Source organism: Pinus tabuliformis, chromosome 1_1 (genome assembly GCF_031772625.1).
Source record: "Pinus tabuliformis cultivar Carrire ecotype Pingquan chromosome 1_1, CPIR1, whole genome shotgun sequence".
NCBI classification, from domain to species: domain Eukaryota; kingdom Viridiplantae; phylum Streptophyta; class Pinopsida; order Pinales; family Pinaceae; genus Pinus; species Pinus tabuliformis.
In genome coordinates, this window is record NC_142297.1 from 827549518 (window position 1) to 827560729 (window position 11212).

Below are 11212 nucleotides of genomic sequence, written 5' to 3' on the forward strand. Positions count from 1 at the left end.
TGAAACCTTTAAAACTTAATGCATTTAACTCACAGTTTAGTTAGTGTATCTGATGCAACAATAACCCTTTACTAACCCTCCAGTTCAATTGATTTACAGTTAATTTTGCAGAACCACAGTGTTAAGCTTACTAATCTCTTTCGCTAACAATTAAACATTAGATTACAGAAGTGCACTTCAGCATAGCAGATCCAGTTTAGTGAGAAAAAGAAAAAGGAAATGAAATAACCGCCACATTTAGCGGATTAGTAAAATCACCCAATCATATTAAACAAGAATGGAGCAAAAGCAGTCCATATTTTAGTGTAATAAAAGAAATTACAATACATTCCATATTTTAGTGTAATAAAAGAAATTACAATACTTGAGACACTGCACACAAGCAGCTGGTAACTTGAAACTCCAAGATAATGTAAAATTTATCCATCTATGGGCTGGTTCATCATCATGGATAACATGAGAATGAGGAACTTGTCCATTTATGGCACCTCAGTCTAACACAAGTTGGGTTTCTCATCTAATACTGTAGGATGAAGAATAATAGAAAATTTTTTTTAGTATTAATGCCCATTGTGTTTAACAAATTCTTCTTAGTCAAAGCTTTGAACGCCTAAATTACAATTATATTCACGCTGATACAATTGTTATCGATGTCTGAAAATCATGTCCATTCGATATATAATACTGTGATTTACGAAAGCCTACACAGTGAATACCATCAATTGTTCAAACAGTAAACCTCGAGAAGGAAATTCCTCTGAAATACATTTGAACACTGTAAAATAAAATATATGAATATGTATCTTCCATTATTATATGTTTAATCAACGGTTACTGAAGTGAGTATCTTTCAGCGGCTCCTATGGTACCACTCTTTGTGTATCCTTGTCTGCGTGGAAGCTCTCCCCAATTCCGATATCCTTTCCAAATACTTTATATACTGTGTCTTCGCATATTCCTCTGGTAAGCTGAAGTCCATAATTTTAAGAGCAGGAGTGCTCTGAAGAAAGAAACCTACCACGGCGATTTCCCTATCATCTAATTGAACTAAATCTACCCCTAAGAATTGAAGATTAATCAACGGAATGCTTAAGCGTGCTGGTACTGGATCTCTGGCTAGCTCCTGCATTAAATTAGAAAGCATATCAGTCAACTCTGCCCTATATGAGATTTTAGCCCTAGCCTTTGCTGATGCACACCAACGATGCACATAAATAAAGAGCGGGTCAGTTTGCCCACGATGCACATAAATACACAACACAGCTTTGGACTCCATATTGTCATCATACCATGGGAAGCAAGGCTTTAACATTATACATGCATAATGAGAATAAGAGTAAGAAGAAATTAGCATAAAAATGAATTCCTTACCCGAATAGACATGCAACGAACCTCCAAACGCTCGAGATTGGGAAGTCTCTCGAGTAGCTTGTAGAAAGGAACCAACATCTTTTCAAGCGATGGCCAAAGTCCAATGTCAAATTCCTTCAAAGTTTCGAAACTCCCCACTATCCCAAGAAACCTCTCTGCCGATAAATTGTTTGCTTCCTCTTGCCACAAAAACATTGACAATTTGATCAAATTAGTGCCAAGCTGCATTTTAAGTTGAGATACCGCATAGGAAAACTCATGAAGCAACACCCCGTAAATAACCGCCACATTTAGCGGATTAGTAAAATCACCCAATCATATTAAACAAGAATGGAGCAAAAGCAGTCCGAAAGACTTAGTATAGCATTCACAGAGCCAAAAAATTGTGAAGATTACAGAGTGTCTGTCAAAAATCAGAAAGATTGCCAAATACCTAAAACAAATAGTAATAGAAAAATCAAATAGCAGCCAAAAATAAACCCTTCGGATCTGCCAGGCACGACATCGTCATCTAACGTAAATCCGATGCTCAAATTCCATCTATTATACAAATCCAGGCCCTTTCTTTCGTCTCTGTCAAGAAACTGATAGTCTCTGTCAAGAAACGGATAACGGATCTCCAACAGCTTAGAAAAGATTGTAAGGGAAGGCGTCTAGGGGATGGATGAGGTAGGTCAAAGCCAGCGCCAGGAACATGAGCACTTATGCTATCCCTTGGTCGATGGCGGTGCCTGCAACATCAAGATACATTCCTTCAATCCTGTTATAAATCCCGTGACGAATCCCCTAATGAACCGAACCGAACAGAACTTTAATGTCGGAAAAAGCAGAAAAAAAAAAGAATAAAAGACCGAGATCTTACCGTCGGACGAGGGAGCAGGAGCGGGAGCCTCTGCATTGGCGGAAGGTGCGAAGAGATTAATCAACAGGAAGGCGACAGAGAGCATCAGCACCGTCACGGAGACAGACGAGAAGGCCATCTCTGCTGAAGAATAACAAGAAATGTCGATGTCGGCAAACAAGAAAATCAAGAGAGGAAGAAAAGAGGAGCTGCGGCAACGAACCTCAGAGAACAGACCTCTAAACCCTATCGAATGCAGAGGGAGGAGTGAGTTTGTGCAGACAGGTGTATGCACCTGGACTTGGGATTGTGCTGCACCCAAGTGGTGTACTGGAACTCCGGCGTAAAATGGGTAACAACTGACTGTAAAATCGGCTGCAGAAACCACTCCGCCAGGTGTCAGCGTGATAATCAAGCCTGAACAAATACGAAGCAAATTGCCCATTCCGCCAGGTGTCAGCATGAGGAACAAAGAGACGACGAAAGTCTCTTTCAAAGGAAGGCCTATCGGCCTAATAATAGGTTAAAAGGGGTGCACATCCCGATCTGTCATATTGGGTTGCATGTTTTTTCAATTTAATTTAATTTTATTTCATTTGATTTTGCATGTGCATTTGTTATGTTTTTGGTTTCAAGGTTGCATAATAGGCATTTGGTAGATCCATAGCTGAAATGGGTTTAGGATGATTTAATTATTATTCATAATTAAATTATACTTATTAATTTTATGTTTTATTATTTTATTTTATTTTGACAGATTTGAGGATGACTGCTGCATGTTTTTCAATTTAATTTAATTTCATTTGATTTTGCATGTGAATTTGTTATGATTTTGGTTTCAAAGTTGCATAATAGGCGCTTGGTAGATCCATAGTTGAAATGGATTTAGGCTGATTTAATTATTATTCATAATTAATTAAATTATAATTATTAATTTTATGTTTTATTATTTTATTTTATTTTGACAGAGTTGAGCATGACATTAGATCTCTACCATATTGGGTTGCATGCTTTTTCAATTGAATTTAATTTAATTTAATTTTGCATGTGAATTTGTTATGATTTTGGTTTCAAAGTTGCATATCTACTCATATTTATCTAGATACATTCAATATATAATACACATTTGCGAAAATATGAAAGATTAGATATAATTTTGTTTATTTAATTGAAGACTATATATTGGTGAATGAAAGCTTGTAGCTAGTCTGTTAAGAGAAATGAAGTGACATCTTTTTCAATTTGTTTTGCTATTTTTCACAAGTCACATAGCTTAATTAGTAAAGGAGTAAGTGGCTCATAATCCACACATCTTTTTTACTAACCAAAGCATTTTTACTTCATTAGAATTGGGACTAGGAATCGAGTGTTATTAAAGAAAGGGAGTAGCCCCTGCGTCCCTTGCGTCTTTTAGATTATCATGGGCTTTCATCTAAAAGTTTTCCCAAAGCACTCGATTTTTCCATCTCCCTTTTTAGGTTCACATAGTGTAATAGGAAGGTAGTAAGTGGCCCATCAACCACACATTATTTTCTTTGCAGGTAAGGAACAAACATAACTTAGTGTAAGTAGGGGATTTTGTAAAGGATCATCATATATCCACATCACTTCACACTTTGTATGTTCACTTTGTCACTTACACACATTGCACTACACACACTAAGCTACTTTATACTTTGAACAAAGGGCATCAAGTTTCAAGAGCTTTTGTACTTAGTTTATTTGAGATTTTACTTTTTCACACCATAAGTGAAGGAAGACACCTAAAAGCAATCATAACTTGAAAAAACTAAATTTCCCCATAGGGGCCATAAAATAATTTATAGTTTAAGTTAGGACTGTTGGGGGTAGGCATCCAATAAGCCGACATGGTCATGTTGCATTTTGAAGCATAGAAGTTGTCTTTTAGGGTGCTTCAAATCCTTCAATTGTCCCACAGAAAAGACTACCCGGGCAGCACAGAGACCCGATTCAGAGGGGGTTCTACTTAGGCTCAGCGCGTGCGGTACTACATGGGAATACCCGCGGTCCTGTATGGGGATACCCAACTTATATAGTGCTCAGTAATGATCACTGATTACCAAGAAGCTAAAGACTTGGCTGCCCCCGTGAGACGAAGGTATCCTATTGGCCAAATTTTAGGGCATATTTCCCTATAGGTGGAGGTGCGGGAAGCACTGAAGTCCCATTCATTACCTTGGTTGATTCTTTTGGTTGCTAGAAGCATCTCCAGTTCTTTAGAGATGTAGCCTCGGTACCCATCATTAAAGATATCTCCGCAAGGCCCAGTTACTTTGAGAGTGGAAAGGACGAATATGTCTCTTCATAGGATCTTTTATCATACACAAAACAAACTAAAACCATTTTTCTTGTTTGATTGATCACATAGCTTAACTTAAAGGGAAAATAATAGTTTGCTTTTCACTTTGTTTTATGTATGTAATTTTTTTTATACATATCCCTCCCCTCCCCACAGAAGTGACACACGCTCCATTTTAAGAATACATAAATACCTTACTTTTTCATATTAAGAATAATAAGACAATGATACACAAAACATTCCAATTCCCGTTTCACCTAAATATACATTAAAATAAATCCTACAAATAAAAATTGAAACTAAGTATTTAAGTTTACCAACAAAATATTTTTAAATAATAAAAGCAATTAATCAAATTATAATTAATTAAGAAAATTGAAACCATTTACTATATTTCATTCACTATAATTATAAGTTGTAATTACTTATAAATAATGCTTCTTTTTTGCCCATTAACTATTGTGAAATGTAATTACGATTGTAAAATATACTATTATTAATACCAAAATTTAATAATTTAATCAAATTCAAATTATCCATTAAAAAAATGAAAAGAAGTGTAAACTTACTTCATAATATATCTTGTATGAATTGAAATATGTTCCCAAAATATTGTTGTTAATATCTAAATGTAAATTTTGTTATACTAAAATGTAAATAATAAACGTACTTGTCATAACTAACACATTTTAATGATATTTACATATTTAGGACCCTGGCTGGAAAAATGAGCTCTGCAATACTCTCAAAGGCTTTCTTGCAGGTTACCCTCAAAGATGGAACCCTGGAGGGACTTGGGATGTGCGCCCCCAAGGCAGATCTTACCAGGCTGAGAACGGTTCGGATCCTTCCCCAGCAAATATGCTTGACAAAAGTTGGATTCTGGCTCATAACCACGGACGAGAGAATTGCAGAAACCTCCTGGAATCGATGCGTAGACGCGGTCCTTGCCTCTGCGGCCAAGCGGCTCCCCAAGGAATACGGCCTTTTGATATCTGGAAGCCGTAACGAACGAAGCCGGTGCCTGCTGAGGGAAACGGATCCCTTTGGACCTGCATATGCGTGCCATGCTCGAAATGAGCTCCCCTTAAATGGATCAAGTGGATCAAATGTAGTAGACCTTGGCGATCTAGGAACGGGGTTTGCTAAATCGTTTGGCAGTGGCTTAGCAGGTTCGGCCTACCCTACCGACCCTCGACAAACCGACCCTGTCATCTGCATGTACCGGACGACAGCCGATAAGAAGATCAGTCAAGAGTTCAGCCTAGATCTGAGTTTCCAGATCTATGCGGTGGGTATGTGGCAGGAGGGAAACCTGATCGCAGACGTGGCCAGAGCTCGCAGGCTTCAAGGCACCGATACTGCGGTAAGGTCAATATCGTTTTTTCCATATCCTTCCTACACACCCAATCTAGTCCAAGATGCGTTTGCAGGGTCAATGCACAGATCTGGATCGGGCGTCCTGACCATGGATGGTAGTCAGCTACTCAGATCTGCCGTTGAACCACTAGATCAGAAGCCCAGAAGAATAAGAAGCCTTAAAAAAACCTAGATCTATGGGCAGGCAACCGTCAGGCGGCAACCTCAGACGGGCACAAATCTGAAGCAGCTTCCTCTCTTGAACCAGCCAGATCTGCCTGAAGAAACACATGCATTTCAGATCCAAGTCAATCTCTCGGGCAAAACAACAATGCAATGGGTACGCGCAACAGATCTCGTGCAGGATCTTTTGCAAAAACTCGAACGCCGGCTGGGGATCCCCTCCTCTTACCTCAGACTACTATATAAGGGTAAGCAACTTATGAATCCCCTTCCTCTCTCCTCTTACAACATTCATAAGGACGCTTCTATTGTGGCTACCTTTCGTTTAAGAGGTGGTTCCTTTAGGCAGACCTCCTCTGCCCCTTCTTTCTCTTATAAAGATGCAGTCCGCAAAGACGCTGCCCAACCGCAGCCCTCTGCGAAAGCAGCCCAACCATCTAGGGCTCCAAAGCCATTTTTGGTAGACAAATCAGAGGAAATTCCTTCCATCAATCTCTCTCATCCTGGGATTGACGATCGCTATCAACTTTTTGCAGAATCCGCACTCATATGCAAATTTAATGGGCTCTGGCCTCGCACATCAAATCTATACCAATGGATCCATACCAATTGGACTAAAAAAAGCGAGATCTACTTATGTTCAAAAGGATTCTTCATTGTGGCTTTTGACTTAAATGAAGATTACTAGAAGGCCTTAACGGGAGGCCCTTGGTTCTGGGGCTCGGCTGGGCTTTTTCTCACCCCCTGGTTTCCAGACTTCGACCCTTCTACAACTGTCATCACCAAGATTCCCATTTGGGTCAGGCTCCCGAATCTTCTGGCACATCTATGGCATATCTCTGTCTTCTTAGCCATTGCAGACACCTTAGGACGCTACCTGGCTGTAGATTCTTCATGGAAGGAAAATGGACTCTACACCTACGGTAGAATTTGTGTAGAAATAGATATTAGCAAAGGACTGCCAGATAAAATTAATCTCAAGTTTGTAGATTTCCACTGGACTCAAACCTTGGATTATGAGAATACAGGCTTCTATTGCCGCCATTGTCATCAAACGGGGCACCTCCAGAGTTCCTGTACCCAGTTCCTCGACAAAAAGAAGAATCTGAATCGCAAACCCAAATCCAAAAGCTAGAATCCATGTGTGCCTCCCCCTCCTATGGACGATACAGATTCCTCTAGTTTGGATGAGGAGGAAATTGTAGCAGATGGGCAGAATGTTGAGATTCCATTGGATGCTCCCTTGGTCGATCCGGCAAACCCCTCCGCCTCTCAGATCTCTCAGAAACGTTCTCATTTATCTTCGTCCTCAGACTCTGATAAGGATATTCCGCCGCCGGGGCAGAATAGTCTACAACTTGTTACGGCTCAGCCAAACTCCTCTGGATGGGTCAAAGTAAGCAAGACAAAAGGCAAAAAATGTCGTGTGGCAGTAACTGCCCTCTCAGGGTAGATCTATCTGCTTAGTTCTAGCTTTTTGTATTCCCGTGTTTTCTATGGCCCTTTCCTTGTTTGTCTCTATGGAGCGAGGTGGATAGCCTTTCACCTTCGGCTCCCTTGCTTTTCTGCTTCGCTTGCATGCAAGCTTGATTGTACTATACTTTTCTAATCTTAATAGAATTAGTCTTTATTCAAAAAAATAAATAAATAAAAATAAAAATAAAACTAACACATTTTAATAAAACCAGAGGCATATTGAATAAATAAATAGCCTACCAAATTAGTCAAATGAAATGACGAAAGTAGGATTGTAATTCTTAGAACTAAAAATTTTAGCTGCAAAGTTTATGTTTGGTTATAAAAATTCAAAATAGTAAAACTAGTGTAGCCATTTAAATGAGATGGTTAATAAATATTGGTAGATATCAATTTTCAGAAGGAGACATGCGGATGGCTAATAAATATTGGTAGATATCAATTTTGAGAAGGAGACATGCATTTCTATGTATATATCAAAGTAAAAAATTTACTTCCAAAGCTTTTGTTTTTGAAAAAAAAATTGATTAGAAAAGTTCAATAAAACTAGTGCAGTCATATAAATTAGATGACTAGTAAATAATAAACATCAATTCATAATCAATAACAAAACATACTACTTTAGTATATCTCATATTATTAAGATTTAAAAAAACATAAAAATTAACTAAATTCTAATTTTATTTTAAATTATATTATTATTATTAATTACAAAAACAAGTAATACATAAATTAAACATCTATATAGTTAGAAAAACATGTAACTAGATTTTTAGTCATGAGGATTCACACTCACTTTACCATGGAGATTTGCTAATGTAAATAAGCTTTGATACAATATCAATGCTTATAAATACAACATGACCAAAAACCATAACTTGTTTTATATGACACTTGGTTGTATGTTAATTTTTTTAATTAATCAATTTAATTAAAAAGACAAAAAGAGCATAAATATTTTAGAATATTCCACGAAAATTAAATTCCTACCACTAATTCTAAAAACTCTACTAATTTTCTTAACTTAGCATGTTATAGAGTGGGGTGGTGGATGATAGAGGGGTTATTACAGATCCTATAGGATTAATTGAAGGTGAATTTGTTTAGGTTCTTAATGTTTCAATAAATAATCATGCTGAATCTTATACACTATGGAAAGGTTTCAAGGCTTCCATCAACTTTTATTTTCAAGTTTTGAAGGTGGTGATGGATTTTGAGAATGTAACAAGGTGTATGGTTCACATTACTCCATTGATTACTCTTTTGGCTTTAATACTAAAGTGGATGAAGAAGGTATCTAAGACCTCTCTAGGGTTAACTTCTTGCATGATTTAACAGAGAATAATGCTTTGATTGAGATATATGCAAATCAATCTGCATGTTGCTTACATGAGAAACTATTTGGTTCCACACAATTTTGATTTGGTGAGAGGTTCCACCCTTTATTCTTCAGGGATTATGGTTATAGGCTTTGGATTTTTAGCTAGAGGAACTAGATTGCAAAATGAGGTTTGATTTGGTGAGTCTTGACTTTTAGAGCTAGTTGATTTGCATGGTCCTTATCCTATTCTATAACATTAGTAAGTCACCACCATTGTGTCTTGTTTTCTCAAAGAAGATTTAATAGAGGGGATTGCCTCTTGTCTTAATTCACAACATTTTTTAGTGGTTTTACTCTCGATATTGGGGGGTTTGTTGGGGAGAGGTGTTATGTCTCTCCCTTTGATCCCTCTTCGAAGGGCCCCAATTAGCACACTGATTCCCACTATTGTACAATCAGTGGGGGTGTATCATCACCCACACCCACTACCTTTTTCCTATTTCACTTCCACCATGCCTTTATCCATCAAGCCTAAACCATGCCTATATCCATCACCAAGTGGTCCAGCATCTACCCAAGAAGGGCAGTCTTCTCCATTGCCTTAGATCTTCATGGTGAGAATGAGTAGTTAATCAAAATCTCTTCATGAATTAATAAAATTGATTCTATGCATTATATTTTTTACAACTAATTGATTAATGTAATTTTTGCAGAAATATCAATTTGGAAATTCACTTGGGAGTGCCATACATAAATAATCATTCTTTGTTTTAAACGAAAAATATTAGAAACTTTCTTTAAAAAAAACATAAAACACAAGTATATGATAAATAAAGCACAATATATCATCCCATGATAAATGCAACTTATTGTATAAATAAAAATAATTTCATGTGCATTGTAAATAAATCCATACGTACATATATACATAAATTTTAAGTCTAGGTTAGTAACCATTGGACTGATGGACATATATCGTCCATGTCCTTGTAGGAAACAATCCTAGACTCTAGCTAATAGGTTATAGGAAAGAAAACCTTGGTCCCCACTAGGACCTTCCAATTTAGCATTTTAAAAAGTGGTATATGATAAATAATAAATATTAAAAATTAACACACACTATCTTTACATAAACTAACTAATTAGTATCTACTTACTATGAATTTTTTTAATATGAACAAAATTTATTAATGGATCTATGACATTCGTCAAGGTATAAACCTTCTTCAACAATGTTTTGTTTTGTTCAATCATGTCTATAACAAGAATAACACATCAATATATTAAATATATTTTTAAATTTCTATAGAGTGAAGGACCTTCCAAGACTACACAGTGAAATGCAAAGTAGTAGTGCTTCATATGCTGATTAATGATAAAAGAAACAAAGATCGTTGATTTCTGAAGTTTCATGGCACTTCCAAGATTTTACTGAATGTTTGTGTTGTTGGCCATTATTTCAACAACCCAACCACTAGCTAATTAGCTGATTAATGAATGTTCATATTTATACTTTTAAAAAAATTAATAAAATATGACACGAATGTTCATATTTATACTTTTAACAAAATTAATAAAATACGCCATTAGGAGAACAAGGGCCAAGTGAGTAGGATGTTGATTAATCTTGTATAAAACTTTATTATTCTTTTATCATGATTAAATAGTTCTTCTCCCATCATGTCTTCTACCCTTTCTTCTTCTTTGCCTGGTGAAAGTCTTGATGTTGGTAACTAGGAGGCTAAGAAGAATAAGATAAGGAAGAAGAAGAAGAAGCAACATAAGAAATGGTCTAACAAACCAACCATGGTTGTGAGTGTTGGTAATGTTGAGGAACCCTCCAACATGTAACGCAAGCCCAAATAAATTTGCAAGCTTTGTAAGGATGCTCACCTTCTTAAGGATTGTTTTGGTATACCTAGAGTCTTAGAAGTATGGTATAAATATTCTCGTCAACTTATGGTTGATCCATTGACTAGTGATTCTAAAGTTCTTGGGGAAAAGGGAAAAGTTAGGTTTCCTTGTCGGTTATCTAAAGGGAGGCATCAAAATCATCTTTGCCCTCATATGGATGTAGCCTCTAAATTGTCTAAATCAATTTTGTTCAGAATGCCCACTTTTTCTATTGACAATGTGTCGAGTCTTGCTCCCTTTAGTAAAATTAGTTCTTTCTTGATCAAACTCAAAGTAGTGTGACATTCCTACATAAGTTTTGACCCAAATCATCAATCTAGGAGATTACAAAACCTTCCCCCTTTGAGAAAAGTGTTATGTCTCTCCCTTCGGTCCCTCTTCGAAGGGCCTCTATTAGCACACCATCTCATGCCTCGGTGTTGGGCAC

The 11212-nt window shown here is 36.9% G+C and overlaps 1 protein-coding gene across 1 annotated transcript; it reads right to left on the bottom strand.

Moving 5' to 3' along the window:
• Nucleotides 1-850: 850 nt before the first annotated feature.
• LOC149216665 (uncharacterized) lies at nucleotides 851-2466 on the bottom strand. The gene is made up of 3 exons (XM_089390035.1): nucleotides 2234-2466; nucleotides 1372-2102; nucleotides 851-1123 (listed from the first exon to the last, which is right to left on the bottom strand). Exons 2-3 carry the CDS (start codon nucleotides 1597-1599, stop codon nucleotides 851-853), a joined length of 501 nt encoding a protein of 166 aa, XP_089246161.1. The 5' UTR covers nucleotides 1600-2102; nucleotides 2234-2466.
• Nucleotides 2467-11212: the final 8746 nt, after the last annotated feature.

What these genes read in the sequence shown, in the direction of transcription:
- LOC149216665 (XM_089390035.1), bottom strand. Translation starts at nt 1,599, where the DNA reads ATGCAGCTTGGCACTAATTTGATCAAATTGTCAATGTTTTTGTGGCAA. An exon ending in TTCGTTGCATGTCTATTCGG is followed by an intron (nt 1,124 to 1,371) that starts GTAAGGAATTCA and finishes AATTTAATGCAG; the next exon opens with GAGCTAGCCAGAGATCCAGT.